The sequence below is a fragment of the Mustelus asterias genome, unplaced genomic scaffold (assembly GCF_964213995.1).
Source record: "Mustelus asterias unplaced genomic scaffold, sMusAst1.hap1.1 HAP1_SCAFFOLD_681, whole genome shotgun sequence".
NCBI classification, from domain to species: domain Eukaryota; kingdom Metazoa; phylum Chordata; class Chondrichthyes; order Carcharhiniformes; family Triakidae; genus Mustelus; species Mustelus asterias.
In genome coordinates this window covers 1-21,860 of record NW_027590630.1, presented here as the reverse complement: position 1 = coordinate 21,860, position 21,860 = coordinate 1, and the positions used below count along the sequence as shown (strand labels likewise).

General features: G+C 47.2%; 1 protein-coding gene across 1 annotated transcript in view; it reads left to right on the top strand.

Annotated features, from left to right (window-relative positions):
• The window catches only part of LOC144487260 (uncharacterized), a 62,493-nt gene extending 42,937 nt beyond the window's left edge, over positions 1 to 19,556 (top strand). The window contains exon 3 of the mRNA XM_078205342.1: positions 19,125 to 19,556. Coding sequence (XP_078061468.1) covers positions 19,125 to 19,201 — 77 coding nt within the window. The 3' untranslated portion in view covers positions 19,202 to 19,556. The remainder of the gene's footprint in view (positions 1 to 19,124) is intronic.
• The last annotated feature ends 2,304 nt before the right edge of the window (positions 19,557 to 21,860 follow it).

The window sequence follows — 21,860 nt, the reverse complement described above, 5'->3', positions numbered from 1 at the left end:
GTGGGATTGTGGTCGGTGCAGACTCGATGGGCCGAATGGCCTCCTTCTGCACTGTAGGGTTTCTATAAATTCTATAAAAAAATATCCCAATAAAGTTAGCCTTCCCCCAATCCAACACCTTACCCTTGGGACACCGCTCATCCTTTTCCATCACTATCCTAAAGCTAACAGAATTGTGGTCACTATTTGCCACATGTTCCCCAACCAAAACTTTGAAGACCTGACCGGGCTCATTCCCCAGTACCAGGTCCAGTATAGCCCCCTCTCTAGTTGGGCTGTCCACATATTGTTCCAACGAACCCTCCTGTACACATTTTACAAATTCCTCCCCATCCAGAGTCCCTGCCCTCAGCGATTTCCAGTCTATACCAGGGAAATTGAAGTCTCCCACTACAACAACCCTATATTTCCTGCACCTATCCAGTATCTCCTGACATATCCATTCTTCCACTTCCCTTGGGCTGTTGGGGGGCCTGTAGTACACCCCCAACATAGTGACTGCGCCTTTCCTGTTTCTAAGCTCCACCCAGAGTGACTCGCTACACGACTCCTCCGAATTGTCCTCCCTCTGCACCGCTGTAATATGCTCTCCAACCAATACCGCTACTCCCCCACCTCTTTTGGCCCCTCCTCTGTCTCGCCTAAAACACTTGTACCCTGGAATATTCAGCTGCCAGTCCTGTCCCTCTTTCAACCAAGTCTCTGTCACCGCAACCACATCCAAATTCCTCGTGCGCATTAAGGCCCCAAGTTTGTCTGTTTTACGCTCCTTGCATTGAAGTATAAGCACTCCAGACCCCCAGGCTCAGTGAGGTCGTCCTCCCCCAGAGTGCTCTTCTTCTTTGCCAGCCTTGTCCCAGCCCCAAGCTCGTCCCCAGCCACCACACTTATAGACCTAATATTTTGATCCCCACCCCCCTGCCATACTAGTTTAAACCCCCCCGAACTGCACTAGCAAAGCTCCCAGCCAGGATATTTGTGCCCTTCCAACTTAGTTGTGACCCCTCCCTCTTGTACAGGTGCCATCCTCTCCTGAAAACCTCCCATTGGTCTATGAAAATAAAGCCCTCCCTCCTGGACCAGTCCTTTAGCCAGGCATTCATTTGAACCAACTCCCTATTCTTAGCCTCACTGGCACGAGGCATTGGGAGCAGCCCAGAGATGGCCACCCTAGTGACCCTACTTTTTAACCTATTTCCCAACTCCCTGAATTGCTCTCTTAGGACCCCCCTACTCTTCCTATCTACGTCATTTCCACCAATGTGTATAATGACATCCGTTTCTTTATCTTCCCTTTTTAATATGCCTCCTATCCGCTCGGAGACATCCGTGACCCCAGCACCAGGTAGGCAGACTACCATCCTGGAGTCCCGTTCGCCCCCACAGAATCACCTGTCTGTGCCTCTAACTGATGCATCCCCCACCACTATCGCTCTCCTAACCCCTCTCTTCCCTTTCCGGGCCACAGAGCCTGACTGTGTGCCGGTGACCTGGTCACTGTGTCTTACCCCTGGAGAGGCACACTCCTCCACACGATCTAAAACAATATACCTGTTTTGGAGTGGGACAACCACAGGTGACCCCTCTTCTAACTGTCCACTCCCCTCCCCTCTCACACCTGTCACCAAGCCCTTCCTATTTTGAGAGACCACCACTGGAGTCCTCCCTTGTACTTTACCCTTCTGCCCTTTACTCCTCCTAACTGTGACCCACGTGTCATTCTCCCGATGCCCCGGTGTAACTAGTTGCCTATAACTGCTGTCCCTGACTAGGCTAAGGTCAGCGATCTGCAGCTCCAGTTCCCTAACACGGTCCCTCAAGAGCTGCAGTTCCACGCACCTGGCACATATGTGAACCTCTGGGAAGCTAGGTGTTTGCAGGAACTCCCACATCCCACATCGGAAGCACTGAACTGGCCGATCACTCATACCTGCCCTTATCCTTTATAGGGTTCGGTAAAAAATAACTAGCCCTGCCTCGCCCTTTCAGCCTAAGCCCTGTGAGCCAAAGCCCTTATAGTGCACACTCTGCTACCCACTCACTCCACTCCCCACGCTGCCCGCTGTATAGTGCAGACGGCTTTTTATGCTCCCGGCGAACCCCCCAAGTAACTGCCTTTTATACTAAGACTCAACCTCCCAGAATCCCCTTCAGCTGACCTCACTTCCTCAATTCAAAACCCTGAAAAAAGCCCGCGAAATATACTAGGAATACCCTTAAATGAATAAATGAATAATTAAATCACTTCTTAGCTTACTCTCAGCACTCCTGCTAAGACTCTCTCCCCCAGTCTCACTCCAGTTAAACAAAGAGATCGAACCCCCCAGGTAACTGCCTTTTATACTAAGACTCAACCTCCCAGAATCCCCTTCAGCTGACCTCACTTCCTCAATTCAAAACCCTGAAAAAAGCCCGCGAAATATACCAGGAATACCCTTAAATGAATAATTAAATCACTTCTTAGCTTACTCTCAGCACTCCTGCTAAGACTCTCTCCCCCAGTCTCACTCCAGTTAAACAAAGAGATCGAACTCCCCAGGTAATGTTCTATGTTCTATATCTTGGTTTCAGATGAAGGTCGGCACAACATCGTGGGCCGAAGGGCCTGTTCTGTGCTGTAATGTTCTATGTAACTGCCTTTTATACTAAGACTCAACCTCCCAGAATCCCCTTCAGCTGACCTCACTTCCTCAATTCAAAACCCTGAAAAAAGCCCGCGAAATATACTAGTGTGGTGAACCATCGTTGGTTACCACTGTGGGTTATTCCTATGTTACTGTTGGGTTAGGGGGTTGCCACAGTGGGGGTTGTATAATGTTGTTGGGTTAGGGTGTTTACCTGTGGTAGATGTTGTTGTGGCACATCCCGGTCGGGCCCCGCCTCCTGGGGAGAGGTATAAGACCCTCTGCTCCGGCGGGACCCCTCCAGTCTGAACTGGTGTACTCATGTTAGTTAGTTCCATTGTTTGCTCATAAAAGCCTTCAATAGCTGAAGCCTTGTTCCACGTGCTTGATTGTCGCGCATCAATTTTATTAGCAAACATAAAACTCTCAACAGTAAAAAGGGAGTATGGAACAAATATTAAAACCAGAACGTCTGGCGCTGGACCCACGTGCGGTCGGTGGCGCTAACACCTTCGACCACTGGTGGAAGTGTTTCGAAGACTACCTGGCAGCCTCTGTAGCTGTTACTACAGACAACGACAAACTCCAGGTCCTCCACGCGAGGGTAAGCGACACGATTTATCTTCCGATTCGTGCGGCCACCACTTACCCGAGGGCCATCGAGCTCTTGAAGAAATGATACACGAGACCACCCAACGAGATACACGCTTGTTACCTCCTCGCTACACGACGTCGGCAGTCAGGCGAAACCATGGAGGACTACGCCAATGAGCTCTTGCAGCTTGCCAGGGGTTGCGATTGTAAAGATGTGTCAGCAGAGCAATATATGTACGACCTCGCCCGAGATGCGTTCGTAGCAGGGGTAGGGTCCTCGTACATCCGGCTTAAGTTACTAGAGAAAGGGAACCTCAACTTGACCCAAGCGATGGAGATGGCTGAGATGCTGGAAGTAGCGTCGAAAAGCTTGGCTCTGTACCCCGAAGACCACGTGGAGACAACGTGGCAAGAGCAAGCACAAATCCCTCCTCGCCCCACGGGCTCGCGCTCCCATATCGATCCGACGACGGCGGCAGCTCCAGGCGGCCAGCGATGGTATTTTTGCGGCGGGGCCAAGCATTCACGGCAACAGTGTCCAGCAAAAACGGCGATCTGCAGCCAGTGTGGTAAAAAGGGCCACTATGCTAAAGTTTGCAGGTCGAAGCCCAAAAACGGCAGTGCAGCCTGTGACCCTCCAGAGCGGAGACAATCTCCTTCGGCGTCACAGTACCCACGAGGTCCGACCACGTGCGAATCCAGGACGGCGCCATCGTGGCTGACGGAGGAGGAGGAAGACCACCAGGAGTCGCGACGTTTGGCGCCCTCACCCACGTGCGATTCATGGGGGCGGCCATCATGGTCAACGACGACTAGGAGCGACCAGCAGGGGTCCTCAGCATCAACCTCGGCTGCATGCAGTGACGCCCAGGGGCCAACGGTGGCGTCGATCTCTCTGGACCAGACAAAGCACCACAGGCTTGATAATTCCATGATGAACATCAAGGTAAATGGTCGTACTGTGTATTGTCTGTTTGACAGTGGGAGCACCGAGAGTTTTATTCACCCTGACACTGCAAAAAGGTGTGGACTCCGGGTTCTACCTGCCAAACAGACAATTTCCATGGCATCACGGTCCCGGTCTGTACCGATCCAAGGACGGTGTATGGTAACCCTAGAGGTACAGGGCACAATTTACGAGCAATACAGGCTCCTTGTGTTACCGCACCTTTGTGCGCCAATTCTCCTCGGACTAAATTTTATGGTCCACATGAAGAGTGTGATCCTACAGTACGGTGGGCCACTCCCTTCACTGGCAGTAGGGAATCAGCCGCAGCCTCCAAATTGCCCAAAGCGCCCCGCATGCAATCTTTCCACACTAAAAATCACCACACCTTCTTTATTTAAGAATCTGGTACCAGGCTGCAAGCCCATCGCTACTAAGAGTAGGCGTTACAGCGCTGAAGACCGGATCTTTATCAGATCTGAGGTTCAGCGGCTCCTCAAGGAAGGGATCATACAGGCCAGTGCTAGTCCGTGGAGAGCGCAGGTCATGGTGGTTAAAAGCGGGAACAAACCTCGGATGGTCATCGACTACAGTCAGACCATTAACCGTTATACGCAGCTGGATGCGTATCCTCTCCCGTGCATTTCTGATATGGTCAATCAGATTGTGCAGTACCGGGTGTTCTCTACCATAGACCTTAAGTCCGCCTACCATCAACTCCCCATCCGCCCAGAGGACCGACAATACACGGCTTTTGAGGCGGATGGTCGTCTATACCATTTTCTCAGGGTTCCATTTGGTGTCACCAATGGGGTCTCGGTCTTCCAGCGTGCTATGGACCGAATGGTGGACCAGAACGGGTTGCGGGCTACCTTCCCGTACCTGGATAACGTCACCATCTGCGGCCATGACCAGCAGGACCATGACACGAATCTCCAACACTTTCTGCGCACTGCATCTCGCCTGAATCTGACCTATAACAGGGAGAAGTGCGTATTCCGTACGCGCAGGTTAGCTATCCTTGGATACGTGGTGGAAAACGGGGTCATCGGCCCTGATCCAGACCGTATGCGCCCCCTTACTGAACTTCCCTTGCCCGCTAGCACAAAAGCACTGAGGAGATGCCTCGGCTTCTTTTCGTATTATGCGCAGTGGGTCCCCAACTACGCGGACAAAGCTCGTCCGCTCATCAAGTCCACGACCTTCCCACTCACGCCGGAGGCCCAATTGGCCTTCAAGGCTTTGAAAAGCGACATTGCGAAAGCCACGATGCACGCGGTGGATGAATCCATCCCTTTCCAGGTGGAAAGTGATGCATCTGATTTTGCCCTAGCCGCCACACTAAACCAGGCAGGCAGGCCCGTCGCATTCTTTTCCCGCACCCTTCAAGGCCCCGAAATTCGGCACTCAGCGGTGGAGAAGGAGGCTCAGGCCATTGTGGAGGCCGTCAGACACTGGCGCCATTACCTGGCGGGGAAGCGGTTCACCCTGATCACGGATCAACGATCCGTGGCTTTTATGTTCAGTAACACGCAGAGGGGCAAGATCAAGAACGATAAGATCTTGCGGTGGAGAATTGAGCTCTCCACCTATAATTACGATATTATGTATCGTCCAGGGAAGCTCAATGAGCCCTCGGATGCCCTCTCGCGCGGAACATGCGCCATCATGCAGGAGGACCGCTTGAAGGCCCTCCACAATGACCTGTGCCATCCTGGAGTCACCCGACTCTACCACTTCGTAAAAGCCCGCAACCTGCCCTACTCGGTGGAGGATGTCAGGTCAGTGACGAGAAGCTGTCGGATTTGCGCGGAATGCAAACCGCACTTTTATCGACCGGACCGGGCACAATTGGTCAAGGTCACTCGCCCCTTCGAGAGGCTGAGTGTGGATTTTAAGGGCCCCCTTCCCTCAACGGACCGGAATGTCTATTTTCTCAATATAATAGATGAGTACTCCCGGTTCCCGTTTGTTGTCCCCTGTGCGGACACGTCGACTGCCACAGTGATTAAGGCATTCAGTGATCTTTTTACCCTGTTCGGGTACCCCTGCTACATACATAGCGACAGGGGCTCGTCGTTCATGAGTAACGACTTGAGGCAATTCCTGCTCTCATACGGGATTGCCTCTAGTAGAACCACGAGCTACAACCCTAGGGGTAACGGACAGGTGGAGAGGGAGAATGCTACAGTCTGGAAGGCTGTCCTACTGGCACTGAAATCCAGGGGCCTTCCAGTCTCCCGTTGGCAGGAGGTCCTTCCAAATGCGCTTCATTCCATCCGCTCCCTCCTGTGTACGGCAACCAATGCTACTCCCCACGAGAGGATGTTCTCATTCCCTCGGAAGTCGTCCTCGGGGATCTCCTTACCAGCCTGGTTGACGTACCCAGGACCCGTCCTTCTGCGGCGACATGTGAGGGCCCGCAGGTCCGACCCCTTGGTCGAACCGGTCCAACTCCTCCACGCCAACCCTCAGTATGCCTATGTGGCATATCCTGACGGGCGAGAGGACACAGTCTCCATCCGAGACCTGGCGCCCGCAGGGGACGTAGCAACTCCTGTCGCTCCCATACCCCCTGTCACGAATCCCCTATCACTTATTTCTTCCCCAGACGTGGCGCGGTCAGCACCGGGACCAGTGCATAACAGTTATACTCCCATGTACAGCTTGCCTGAGACGCGGAGTTCGGCGCCACCACAGAAGGTTCCAGGATCCCCTGCACCATCGCCTCACCAGGGTCAACCGGCCCGGGAGTCCTCGAGGGGACAGCCGGACGCTGTTTTGGAGAGAACGCCACCGCAAGCACCTGCTCCGGTGTCGCAACCGGTGTTGAGGAGATCACAGCGACGGTGCGGTCCTCCAGACCGTCTGGACTTGTGAATTTTGTACATATGTGACCTGTTTTCGCACCCCGCCGGCCTTTGTTTTTAAAGGAGGGGTGAATGTGGTGAACCATCGTTGGTTACCACTGTGGGTTATTCCTATGTTACTGTTGGGTTAGGGGGTTGCCACTGTAGGGGTTGTATAATGTTGTTGGGTTAGGGTGTTTACCTGTGGTAGATGTTGTTGTGGCACATCCCGGTCGGGCCCCGCCTCCTGGGGAGAGGTATAAGACCCTCTGCTCCGGCGGGACCCCTCCAGTCTGAACTGGTGTACTCGTGTTAGTTAGTTCCATTGTTTGCTAATAAAAGCCTTCAATAGCTGAAGCCTTGTTCCACGTGCTTGATTGTCGCGCATCAACTAGGAATACCCTTAAATGAATAATTAAATCACTTCTTAGCTTACTCTCAGCACTCCTGCTAAGACTCTCTCCCCCAGTCTCACTCCAGTTAAACAAAGAGATCGAACCCCCCAGGTAACTGCCTTTTATACTAAGACTCAACCTCCCAGAATCCCCTTCAGCTGACCTCACTTCCTCAATTCAAAACCCTGAAAAAAGCCCGCGAAATATACCAGGAATACCCTTAAATGAATAATTAAATCACTTCTTAGCTTACTCTCAGCACTCCTGCTAAGACTCTCTCCCCCAGTCTCACTCCAGTTAAACAAAGAGATCGAACTCCCCAGGTAATGTTCTATGTTCTATATCTTGGTTTCAGATGAAGGTCGGCACAACATCGTGGGCCGAAGGGCCTGTTCTGTGCTGTAATGTTCTATGTAACTGCCTTTTATACTAAGACTCAACCTCCCAGAATCCCCTTCAGCTGACCTCACTTCCTCAATTCAAAACCCTGAAAAAAGCCCGCAAAATATACTAGGAATACCCTTAAATGAATAAATGAATAATTAAATCACTTCTTAGCTTACTCTCAGCACTCCTGCTAAGACTCTCTCCCCCAGTCTCACTCCAGTTAAACACTGAAGAAAAGTATTCATTCATCACCTCGCCTATCTCTACTGACTCCATACACAAGTTCCCACTACTGTCCTTGACCGGCCCTAACCTCACCCTCGTCATTCTTTTATTCCTCACATAAGAGTAAAAAGCCTTGGGGTTTTCCTTGATCCGACCCGCCAAGGACTTCTCGTGTCCCCTCCTAGCTCTCCTAAGCCCCTTTTTCAGCTCATTCCTTGCTAACTTGTAACCTTCAATCGAGCCATCTGAACCTTGTTTCCTCATCCCTACATAAGCTTCCCTCTTCCTTTTCACAAGACCTTCCACCTCTTTCGTGAACCATGGTTCCCTCACTCGGCCATTTCCTCCCTGCCTGACAGGGACATACCTATCAAGGGCATCCAGTATTTGTTCCTTGAAAAAGTTCCACTTTTCATTAGTTCCTTTCTCTGACCGTTTCTGTTCCCAACTTATGCCCCCTAATTCTTGCCTAACCGCATCATAATTACCTCTCCCCCAATTGTAAACCTTGCCCTGCCGTACGGCCCTATCCCTCTCCATTGCAATAACAAAAGACACCGAATTGTGGTCACTATCTCCAAAGTGCTCTCCCACAACCAAATCTAACACTTGGCCCAGTTCATTTCCCAGTACCAAATGCAATGTGGCCTCACCTCTTGTCGGCCTATCCACATATTGTGTCAGGAAACCCTCCTGCACACACTGCACAAAAACTGCCCCATCCGAACTATTTGACCTACAAAGGTTCCAATCAATATTTGGAAAGTTAAAGTCCCCCATGACAACTACCCTGTGACCCCCACACATATCCATAATCTGCTTAGCAATTTCTTCCTCCACATCTCTATTGCTATTTGGGGGCCTATAGTAAACTCCTAACAACGTGACCGCTCCTTTCCTATTTCTAACCTCAGCCCATATTACCTCAGTGTGCAGATCCCCCTCGAAGTGCCTTTCCACAGCCGTTAAACTATCCTTGATTAACAGTGCCACTCCTCCACCTCTTTTACCCGCTTCCCTACACTTACTGAAACATCTATACCCCGGAACGTCCAACAACCATTCCTGTCCTTGTTCTACCCACGTCTCCGTAATGGCCACAACATCGTAGTCCCAAGTACCAATCCACGCCCCAAGTTCATCTACCTTGTTCTGGATGCTCCTTGCATTGAAGTAGACACACTTCAACCCACCTTCCTGTCTACCGGTACCCACCCTTGACCCTGATACCTTCCCCAATACCTCACCACCCTCACTGACTTCTGGACTACAACTCCTTTTCCCAATCCCCTGACAAATTAGTTTAAACCCCCCTGAAGAGCCGTAACAAATTTCCCTCCTAGGATATCAGTGCCCCTCTGGTTCAGGTGCACCCTGTCCTGTTTGTACAGGTCCCACCTTCCCCAGAATGTGTTCCAATTATCCAAGTATCTGAAACCCTTCCTCCTACACCATCCCTGCAACCACATGTTTAACTGCACTCTCTCCCTGTTCCTCAACTCCCTATCACTTGGCACCGGCAACGTACCAGAGATGACCACATGTTTTGTCTTGGCTCTCAGCTTCCAGCCCTGCTCCAGAAATTCCTGCTTTAAATCCCCGTCCCTTCTCTTACCTATGTCATTGGTACCAATGTGTACCACGACTTGTGACTGTTTCCCCTCCCCCTTCAGAATCCGGAAAACACGGTCTGAGACGTCACGGACCTTGGCATCCGGTAGGCAACATACCATCCGTGAGTCTCTTTTGCTGCCACAGAACCTCCTATCTATCCCTCTAACTAACGAGTCCCCAATAACTATTGCCCTCTCGCTCTGCCCCTTACCCTCCCGAGCCACAGAGACGGACACAGTGCTGGAGATCCTCTCACTGCGGCTCACCACTGGTATGTCATCCCCCTCAACCGTATCCAAAGCGGAATACTTGTTGCTAAGGGGAACCCTGCATGGACTGCTTCCTCCCAGCCCCTCTCACCGTCACCCATCTGTTTTCATTCCTCGGAGTAACTGTATTCCTAAAGCTTCTGTCTATGGCCACCTCTGCGTCCCTAATGATCCTAAGTTCATCCAACTCCAGCTCCAGTTCCCTAGCACGGTTTTGGAGGAGCTGCAGATGGGTACACTTCCCACAGGTGTAATCAGCAGGGACACTGTCGTCGTCCCTCACCTCAAACATAGTGCAAGAGGAACATAGCACTGCCTGCACACCCATCCCCTCTAGATGCCTTGCCAGTACCAGGGAGAAAGTGCAAAAATGAATTAAACTCACCCCTGCTCGCCCTTTCTGCCTAAGCCCTGTGAGCCAAAGCCTTATAGCTCACACTCTGCTTCCCACTCACTCCACAGCCCGCTCCTGACGCTGCCCACTGTATACTGCAGCCTACCTTTTATGCTTCACACGCCTAAAAAAACCCTTCCCAGACTCCTTAGCAGACCACTTCCAGTTTTCACTTTAAACTTAAAATACTACTGCAAAAGTAAAGGCCAAAAAAAAACACACACTAGCTGACTAATTAAATAAATAAACAATTCAATTAGTCTCTGACCAGCACTGCTGCCTCCAATCACTCCCTCTCAGCTTGCTCCAGTGGAACAATGAGGGGGAACCTCCCAGGTAACTGACTTTTAAAGTTAAAATAAAAACCCTTCCCAGACTCCTTAGCAGCCCACTTCCAGTTTTCACTGTAAACTTAAAATACTGCTGCAAAAGTAAAGGCCAAAAAAAACCACACACGAGCTGACTACTTCAATAAATAAACTCATTCGAAAGTAATCAATATCCAATCCTAACTAATAGTTCTGATCACTTCTTTCATTTCCCACAGTGTGTTTAACCAATTACAACAACTCTACACTTGCCTAATTACAATATCCAATCATTAACATGGCACATACACAGAACTATATTATCAATAAATACATGCTTATGGTCCTGGACTGTCTGGCACCTGGGTACTTCTTTCTGGTACCAACCAAATAAAGAAACTCAAACTAACTTAGGGACAAAATTAAAAGGAGCAGCTCCCGAAAAGGAGGAGGAGCAGCCCGAACAAAAAACAAAGTCAAAAGAAAACTGAAAACATCAAATTAAAATGTGATTGCCGGAGTCTATTATACACCCCAGCCCCTGCGGTGCCCAGCGGGCACGGAAGGCGTCAACTGCACCCGCAGACACTGCATGTTCCCTCTCCAGGGACACCTGGCCATGAATATAGCCGCGTTAGAGGGGCAGAGAGTCGGGATGGACGACCCCATCAATCGCCCGCTGCCCGGACCTATTGATAGCTCGCCTTGCCAGGCCCAGGAGCAGGTTCACGAGGAAGTCATCCTCCCGACCCGCCCCCCTCCGCACCAGGCTGGCACCCTGGGTAGTGACTTATGACTCATATGAAAACACACTGCAGTCCTGGGCTGTTATAAGAAGGCAGTGATATATGCAGTTACAGCCTTTTTTGTTGTCCCTCAGAGCCCTGTGTTCATTATTTTTGCAGCTGTACCTTGCAGCTCTAGCAGTCTCCCAGCCTTTGTTGCATTGAATAATTTTAACCCTTTCAACTTGCCAGGCCCCAGAAGATCACTAAAGACCTTCCTGAATTGTACTCTGGTCCCGCTTAGTCTGACAGACAGGACGCCACCTGCCGCTCCGAAGAAATCAAATTATTTCTGCAAACTCTTACCGCACCCCAGAAGATCCAGCAAGGCTTTGATGAATTGTGAGTCCACGCTTCCGTAACAGAATTCCGTATTGCTGCTCTTTACTCTTACATACTCGGTAATGATAGTCTGCCTACAGTCACATTAATGGCTAACAAATGCCCTTTAAATTAGCCTTGCCATGTCTCGCTACCACCTCCCGAATATACCTGCCCCACCTAATTGGATGGCAATCAACAAGGACAAGTCACTAATTGGTTGCCTCATGCAAAGTTTTGCTGAATGCCATGCAACAACCTTGAGTGAAGTTGGGACCCAGGAATTATTCCAATATCAGTTTTGCAACACAGCCGGTAATATCCAACCCTATAAGAATGGAACTGGCAATATTTATAAAAGAGAGTTTAGAGATGGGTGATGTGGACAAAGAAGGGGCACTGACAGCTCTTGGAGTGGCTGGAGCTCAAAGATTTTAAAAACCGTGTTTAATTAGTAGGATAGAACACTGGCAACCAAATTGTGGGAGGGAAATGGAAGAGAAAATCAGAAGTCAGATTAGAGAGATGAAGAGGAAAAACAATTATTGTTCTGGGAGATCTTCATTACCCACTTATTAATTGAGACAAGGAGATAAAGAAAAGGGAACTGAAATCCTCAAGTACTTGCAGGACTGAAGATTGGCTAATGGAGAGCTCATTTTTAAAGGGGAAACAGAACTAATTCAGGTAATTACAGCCCAGCTAGCATCACATCTGTGAGAGGGACATTTTTAGAGTGTCTAATTAAGAATTAAATTACTAGCAATGCAGATAAAGGGAAAATAGAATGGGCCAGGATTGATTTCAAAAGGAATGATTGTGCTTGACAAACTTCACAGAGTTTGTTGAGTCGGTTCCAGGTTTGGTCGATGGGGAATTACAGAGAACGAAGTGTAGACTTCAAATATTTTGACAATGTCTCTACAGGAGCTTTCTGTCTCGTAAGATGATTGTTTGAGCCGTGATGGTCAACTCTGTGTTAAGTATTTCCTGGTGTGGCTTAGAAACCCCATTTGACATGGTAATCTCTGCTGCAATTGCTGTAGTGGAAGACCGAGAAGGTTGAGAAGTTGTATGATTCACAGGCCTCTGTTTTCTTTGGATCCTCCTCTTATCCAGCTGAGCTTTTTGGTTCTGTTCACCTTTTTCAATGCCCTTCCAAACAATCAGCTTCCAGAGGTCATGGCGGTCAGCGACTGTCTCCCAGTTATCGGCGACAATATCCACCATCATCATATCTTCCGTGCGAGTGTCCTTGTACTGGAGGTATGGACACCTAACAGGCCGTGACCCAGTGGCCAATTCATGGTACAAATGGTCCTTGGCTATACAACTGTCATCCATCTGATAAAACAGCCAGTGCAATTGTTGCTAGTTTACCAATGTGCAGATGTTAATGGAATTGGTATGCTCCAGGTGGTTGTGGAGCCTTGAAATATGAAACTATCAATAACCAGATATCTTTTGACACAGGTCATAGTGGCGGCATGTGTGAAGGGATTAAAAAAAGGCATATCAATAAAGAAAACAGCTCAATTGAAAAGGCAGGAGAAGACATCGGTGACTACAGTAAACAGTTGGAGAGATGGGTGGAACACTGGCTCTCGGGAGAACGCTGTTATATAGGAAGTTGCAGAATCCATAGAAAGCCTACTTGTCGTGGAGAGAGCTACATACTGAATCTACAGTGGAGGATCTTTGGATGGCAACATCCTGGACTCTGACATTTGTCTTTCTGATGCCAATGGTCAAACCAAACCCCTTTCAGATGTCAGAGAGTCTGTTCATTTGCTGCTGACATGTTCCTTGGTATGGAATATTATTGCGGCATCATCAGCATGGAGCAACTCTCTGATGAGGCCTTGATGCACCTTTGTCCTGGACCTCAGGTGAATAAGGTTGAACAGCTTTCCATCGGTTCTGGTATATGGGGAGACACTATCTGCAGAGGACATGAAGACAAATGTCAGCAACAAAGAGAAGAATATGCCAGAGTATTGGTTCCAGAACGCAAATTTGTTTGAATCCACTGTGGCTCTCCAACGGTTCTGATGTTTCAACATCAGAGCTGACCTTGCCGAACATGTGATCATGGAAAGAGGAGATCACTTTGAGCAGCTTCACTCAACAGCCAATTTTCTCCAGCAGCTTAAATTAGACTGCTTCTGTTCACATAGCCGAGTGCCTTTCTGAGATTGATGAAGGTAAGGTATAGTGGTCTCCTTTGTTCATGGCAATTGTCCTGCAGCTGCCACACTGAGAAAATCATGTCAATTGTCGACATTCTAGTTCTGAAACCACACTGGGATTTAGGATAGTGTTCAGCCAGGATCTGCAGGCTGACACGGACAAAATGAGAAAATACTTTTCCCACAATGTCTCAATAGTTGATGAATTCGCTGTGGTTGCCCTTGTTCTTGTACAGAGTCACAATTTTTGCATCACACATACCCTGGGGCACTGCAGTCTCCCTTCAGCTGACACAGAATCTCATACAGGTGCTGCAGAGTACTGGTTTCCCATGCTTGATGAGTATGCCATCAGCACTTGGAGCCTAATCCGTGGCAAGCGAGTCAATAGCTCAATATCCAGCTCTGCCCATGACAGGTAGGCTTTCTATAGATTCTGCAACTTCCTATATAACAATGTTCTCCTGAGAGTACCAACTCAAGGTAGTGTTCCGCCCATCTCTCCAACTGTTTATTGCAGTCATTGATGACTTCTCCTGTGGCTGAAGACAAGGCTGGCAAAAATACACCTTACACATTTGCCAGCAGATGGTGAAACATAATAAACCATTCATCGATGGTGAAGTTATCAAGGACGCTTCGACAGTTGCTGCTGACACCTTGGCCAAAGACTTTAAAAATAAAGATGAAATTATGACAGCTATCAAGAGCGAAGGGTGGAATTGTTGTCTGAGGACATCTCAGCAAATTAATGTCGACTTATCATGCTGTGAATGTTTCTCACTGCAGTTTGATGAATCAGTAGTTATGACAGATATGGTCCAGCTGATTGAATGCAATGTGACCAAAAACAAAGACTCAACAACAAAAGAGGACTTTCTCACTCTTTTGCCACTCCACTCAAAGGGAGGACAAGAAGCGAGGATATTTACAACAAATTCAAAACTCATAGGACTGAGAAAAACATTCCGATCAAGAAATTGGTTTCTTTCACACCGTGAAAGCGAGGTAGCAATGCAGGCTTTGTGGCACTTTGCACATATGATCCTGAGTTCTCCTTTGTCAATTAGAACTGTGTTATCAATCAACAAGTGGAAGCGAGCTGGGTTATTGACTTTTCTCATGTAATGACAGTTGTTGTCAAGATTGTCAACTCAATTCATGCCAAACATCTGCAAATTTGTTTGTTCAAATTGTTACTCGAGCTTCATGCCACCAATGGTGAGCTCATCCTTCATGCAGAGGTAAGGTGGTTAATTTGAGGAAAAGTCCTCCAGAGAGTTTTGGATCTGCTCCCTGAAATTGTCACCTTTCTTAAATTTGAGGTGTACAGCGAGCTGTCAGATAATGCATGGGTTGCGAGACTTGATATTTCTTACGGATATAAGCACAAAACTGAATGAACTGAATCACAGACTTTTAGGAGGGACAGAGACTTGTCACACATGATCAGTACAGAGAATGTGTTCAAGTTGAAAGTGGGCCTGTGGTCCTCCCAAATAAAGACACAGGCACTGGAGTGTGGTGACGAGGGAATTACTGAGCACTTCCCAAATCTGGAGACAAGGTTCCATCCAAACATCTTTGTCCCCCTGAACAAATTGGAAAAGAAATTCAACAGACAATGTCAGGAGTTAGACAAGATTAAACAAATCACTATGCTTGTCTCACATCATTTTCTTCAAGTGGACATTGGAGAACCGACAGCAAAATTTCAGCAGGTGTTTGAACAGAGCAGTGGCCTTGACGTAGAAATCATCACCATGCAAGATGACATAGAACTGAAAATTAGGTCAAGGGGCAAAGACTTTTGGGGATTTGTAAACAGAGACAAGTACCCTTTTCTGACATTCTGTGCACTCAAGGTGAAGGCATACTTTGGTTCACCTGTGAGATGGCTTTTTCCCAGATGAAAATGTCACTGATGCCATCTGATAGGCTGTATGAGACTGGCCATTTCAATCTACAACACAAACATCACAGCACTCCCAGAAAGTCAGAAAAGATGAGTGTTATGCACGGCATACATTTTAGGGGGTTTTCGTAAAGTCGAATTTTTAAGAGCAGATCTTGTGCTGCATTTAGATTCTGAAAGTGATCTTGTGCTTCAATAGGTTGGAGACCACTGTTGGAGAGTCCTGAGGATTGGGCATGTGTATCATAAACTTCAGCGCTTGCTTGAAACATGCAGTGCATACATTTCACACAGATCTTTTTAGATCTTTTGAGATTATTGCTTAAAATGCTAAAGGTTAAAGTTTATTTATTAGTGTCACAGGTGGGCTTACATTAACACTGCAATGAAGTTACTATGAAAATTCCCTCGTACCCACACTCAGGTACGCTGAGGGAGAATTTAGCATGGCCAATGTACCTAACCAGCATGTCTTTCGGACTGTGGGAGGAAACTGGAGCAACTGGAGGAAACCCACAGAGACACGAGGAGAATGTGCAGACTCCACATGGTCACCCAAGGTGGGAATCGAACCCGGGTCCATGGCGCTGTGAGGCAGCAGTGCTAACCACTGTGGCACTGCTGCCTCTGCTGTCTCCATGGCCGATTTGAATTCTGTGAACTTGAATTCATCCAAAATTTTACTGCCCGTTTACTAATGCATGTTAAGTGTCACATCTATTTCTCCTTTGAACACTGACCTGCATCAGCTCCCAGTCTGGTAATGCCTTTATTTCAAAATTAATTTTCTTGTTTTCAAGAGTGGGGAGCGAGCAGGAAAATTGAATTAAAGCCCAAAATAAGACATGAGTGTATTGAATAGTGGAGGACTTTTGAACACAAGAAATAGGAGCAGGAGTACATCTCCAGGGAGGGAGATAAAGAGGGATTTTAAAACGTATTTAGAAAGGTGACGAACAATGGAGAATTGGAACTGGGCAAGTATACATACATTACTAACAAGATGCGAGGAGTCTGAGGCATGTGCCTCACCTGGAATCTTGCACTGACGTCCTGTCTGAAAGTTACAGGCACTTAAATTAAGATTAACTCCTGGGTTTCCTCTTTCTGATTAACTGTGGCATGTCCTGCCAGAAACTTAACAACGCTGCTATTATATCATACCCCACAGATCTGCCTCAACTTTCTTTCCTGATCTTGACAGTGTGAGGTTGGACATTACACAGAAAAGTTCCCTTACTCTCTTCAGAATTAGAACCATCGGTGCTTTGATAAACTGAGTTTCATTAATAATGCTTGCAGGCTTTTCAAGTTAATGTCGAATTCAGCACCATTCTTTCTGACTGGTTACTCAGTTGTCTTGTTAATTAAAATGCATCAGAACATAGCGATTGGAAGAGGATATTCAGCACCTCAAAACTGAACTCCATTTGCTTGCCCTTTCTCCATATTTTTTGATACTTGGGACAGGGTTTTCTGGCCACGCTCACCCTGAAACTGGAAAATCCTGCATGAGGTCAACGGATCTTTCCATGGTCTGCCCCTTGCCCGCTACGATTTCTGTGATCGGCGGAACAGAAAAATCCACCTCCATGACCCAACAAAATGTATTAATTGCAGTTCTGACATTTTCAATTGACCTAGCCCCTGCAGTCTTTTGCAAGAGAGAATTCCAGAATTCCATGAATCCTGGTATGCAAAGGGATTATTAACTGCACACTAACAAAAATGTAAGAACTATTTTCTTCAAATACATCAACAGATCCCCAGAGTCCCACTGGTGAGCAATAGGAAACAAGGCGATGGAGACTGAGGTTTCCAAATGTGCTGAGGAAGTATCACAGACACAAGAGAGTTGAGGAAAGCTGGAAATGACCTACTGTAATGCTGTCGTGTTGCCATTCTACATGTCTTCTTCAGTGGCATCCACTATCCTCGAGGTTCTGCTGCAGGATTGAAGATTCGAGTGAGGGCTTGCACGGAACAGGCTAAACCTGTGTACCCATTTTGTGCAAGGGTCTTTAAACAGGCACAGAGTCTTCCCTGGCACATTAAAAGTGATCCAGTGCTGATTTCTGGTGGCTTGAAAAAGGACAACAGCAAGGACTAAAGAGGTGGCTATGCTGTTGACACGGTTTAGGTGTAATACCTTGCACCCAGAAATTGGGCTAAATTACGATACTTGTATGTGCAAAAATGGGGAAGACACATACCAATTTCTCTTCTAGCAAATATTTTTACTGTAAGTGGGTCATGCCAAGTACCAGAATGTTGCACCAAGCCCACAATGTGAAAAAATGATGGCAGCTGAGTGAGGTGACTTTGTGCAAGCTGTCCCCAGCATACTCTCTAATTCAATCTTTTACTCTCGTTCTGTGCTCTTAAAACTTAACTCTAACACCTTTAAATTGTCTAATAGTGTTCTCTTTGCTGATCTTTCTCTTCACCCTGTCTGGAATCTGCAACACCATATTCTGCAGCCTCTCCTTTCCTTCTACTCTATGTACTCCATGCACGATTCAGAAAGGGTGTCAGTGCAAGGTTCCAGTGAGACATTTGCTTTAGGCTTGTGCAACTTGCCTCTTGTTAGTCATGTATGTATACTTGCTCACCTCCAATTCTCCATTGTTTGTTTTGCGCACGGGAAACAATGCTTTTCACTCTATACCAATAATAAATCAAAATGTGAATTCTGTTTGATACCACTAAAGTTCTGACACTAATTCTGTGCCAAAGTCTGTAGTTTTTGTTACCCACAAGGAAAAATAAATTGCCAGCAAACATTTGGTCGATCTTCCTCAGCTGCAAACCCGCTATCCATTGCAAACACCACTGCAATGCCCAGGTTTGACGGTAATGTGTGTGCACTCTGCTCACAGGCAGCAGCTGGTCCCCAGGAGCCAGCCTACCGGCACGTGCCTCTTTCCCGCGGCAAGTGACACCTGGCAACGAGTGTCACACAATAGCGTCGCCTATCCAATAGATGGGGGGGGAGATTTTACTTTATTCTTTAAAAGTGAGGGCAAAAGTAGAAGCAGAAACACCAGCACGTCTGAAGTACAAAATAAGTAATAGTAATTGTATTTGGAATGTTTACTTATTTCCTCCTGTGTGTGAATACTGTTATATTTTCTGGTCTCCCTCCCACACCGCCCCCCCCCCCCACAAGTGTGGGTGATGGGCTGAGCCATTGTGACCGAGCAATGGCGCTGGGCAGGCGGTGACGGGGAGCCGGGACCATCCCGTTCAGTGTCGGCGCTGACCTGACACGTTGTGGCTGAACAATTTTTTGCACTGTATTTTTTTTAGAAAGAAAAACAGTTTCGAGGAATTGGTTCGTGTTCCTCATCCTGACTCTCCGTTTCTCGGCTCCAGTTTCTCGGTGACATCGAGGTTGAATCGGGAGCTTCGCGTGTGTGCGGGCGCGCGCAGGCGCGTTGGCCGACCTGCCGAGCCGCCATGTTGCAGACCCTGTTCGAGAGGTCGGGGCTGAAAACGGTGATTGAAACTTTGGCGATATGGTGCGGCTACAAACTGACCCCCCGGTCTCGGTTCGCCATCCTCTACGATTTCATGTACAACTTGCTGTCGTTCCTGTGGACCACGAACCTGGGCATCGTCATCTTGGTGATCGCGATTTTGCTAATAGTCTGGGGCCTCGTGGTCTTGATCATGAAATTCGTGGGCAAATTCATCCAACGGAAGAAGGAGAAGGAGAAGAAGAAGAGCTTACTGAAGTCAGTAAAATCGACGACTGCACACTATCCGCGCTGCAAGGTACGTGCCCGGGGGTGTCCTGTTACTGAGTATTGGAATACCCCGTGTTTGTGTGTGACAGGGAGTTAATTGGGTGTTTGGGAGTCTTGTATTGTCCACCTCCCATTATCACCATCATCTGCTGTTGGAAAATATTTTGTTCATGTGCTTAATCACTGCAACGTACAATTTGTCCAAATTTACCTCTACCTTTTAACAGGTCGTAATTTTCTTGATTTAGGGAGGCGGCAAACAACGTAATTATTTGGAACATTTTTCAGTCTACCAGCTTGTATCCTCCTGGTAGATTTCTATATCCCATTCAGCACATTAAACTTTATTCGCACCACTACATGCACAATGTGTACCATCTACAAAATGCACTGCAGAACTCATCAAGGTTTCTTAGTCAGCACCTTCCAAATTCTCAACCTCCAGCACCAAGAATAACAAGGGCAGAAGATGCAGGGGAACACTACAATCTACAAGTTCAACTTCGTCAAGCAAAATCAGGCCTTCGCACTATATCACCATTCTTTAATTGTCATGGGTAATAAATTCTGGCCTTGCATACAAAATCGCAAAGATTAGTGGAAAACGAGAGGGTTGGGAAATCTTTAAAGGCCAACAGAGAGCTGCAAAAAAACTATAAAGAAAAGTGAGATAGACTATGAGAGTAAACTAGTTCAGAATACAAAAACAGACAGCAAAGGTTTCTACAGATATATAAAAAGAAAAAGAGCGGCGAAGGTAAACATCGAAGCTAAGCAGGGGGATTTCATAATGGGAAATGAGGAAGTGGCCGAGGCATTGAACAGGTATTTTGTGTCGGACTTCACAGTGGAAAACACAAATAACATGCCCCAAATTGATGATGAGAAGGCAATGACAGGTGAGAATCTCGAAACGATCATTATCACTAAAGAAGCAGTGTTAGGTAAGTTAATGGGGCTAAAGGTAGTGTTATGGTTGAGGTTAGAAACTCTAATGTATTTTATGAAGCCCATCTGAATCATAAATGTTGTATCTTGAATTTGGCTAGGATAATCATGATATATTCCACTTCAGGTGTGATTCAAAAGACCCAAGGAAGCTTTTGTGGAACAAAGTTTATTTAAGAACATAGTTAACATGTATAGTAAGAAAATTAGCAAGAATTTTTTCAATTGCAAACAAGAAACAAAACAACCGCTATAATGTATAAAACCCTTAACAAAGATATCTAATGTGTTCCAATCAAACCAAAACCCTTGCCATAGAGAAAACCCTTTAAACATGTTCAGCAAAGTCTACTGCTCACGTGATGAGGGAGATTGAGTCCTTTGGTTGAAGTCTGCAGCTCTCTGGATTTATTCTGCACAGTTTGAAGACCAGGCAGCTTCCCAACGCACCAGAGAGACTCTGGTCCAGCCCCAACAACAGCAGATATTCACCCTTCAGGAAAACAGGAGAATTTCCAAAGAAAACAAAACCGGGAGAGAGAGAGAAAACAATTCCTTTTATCTTGCTGTCTCTTCTAAAACTAAAACTCAAACCTGCAGCTCTGAACTGAAAAGGAAAAAACCGTCCAAAAACACATGACCATCCTCATAACAATGCAGGATTGCAAAGCTAATTCCAAAGCAAACACCACAAACAACCCCATTTAAGACACTTGAGCAATAAAAGGACATTTCCAGTCAAGCCGGCAACAATGACGTCACTGAAGCTGTGAGCTAAGAAACCACTGAAGCTGTGAAAGCTGCAGAAGTCATGTTTTAAAAAAAAACTTTCTTTAAGGTACACTAGCATCACAGTAGACAAGTCTCCTGGCCTTGAAGGAATGCATCCCAGGATACTAAAAGAGACGGTGGGGGAAATAGCAAATGCACTCGTGGTAATTTATCAAAATTCGCTGGACTCTGGGGCGGTTCCAGCAGATTGGAAAGCAGCAAATGTGACGCCACTGTTTAAAAGAGGAGATAGAAAAATGGTGGGTAACTATAGGCCAGTTAGCTTAACTTCTGTAGTGGGGAAAATGCTTGAAGCTATCATCAAGGAAGAAATAGTGAGACATCTGAATAGAAATTGTCCCATTGGGAAAACACACGATGGGTTCATGAAAGGCAGGTCACACTTAACTAATTGAATGAAATTCTTTGAGGACATTACAAGCATAGTGGACAATGGGGAACTGGTAGATGTGGTGTATCTGGATTTCCAGAAGGCATTTGACGAGGTGCCGCACAGAAGGCATTTGACGAAGTGCAGCACAAAAGGCTTTTGCATCAGATAAAGATGCACGGCATT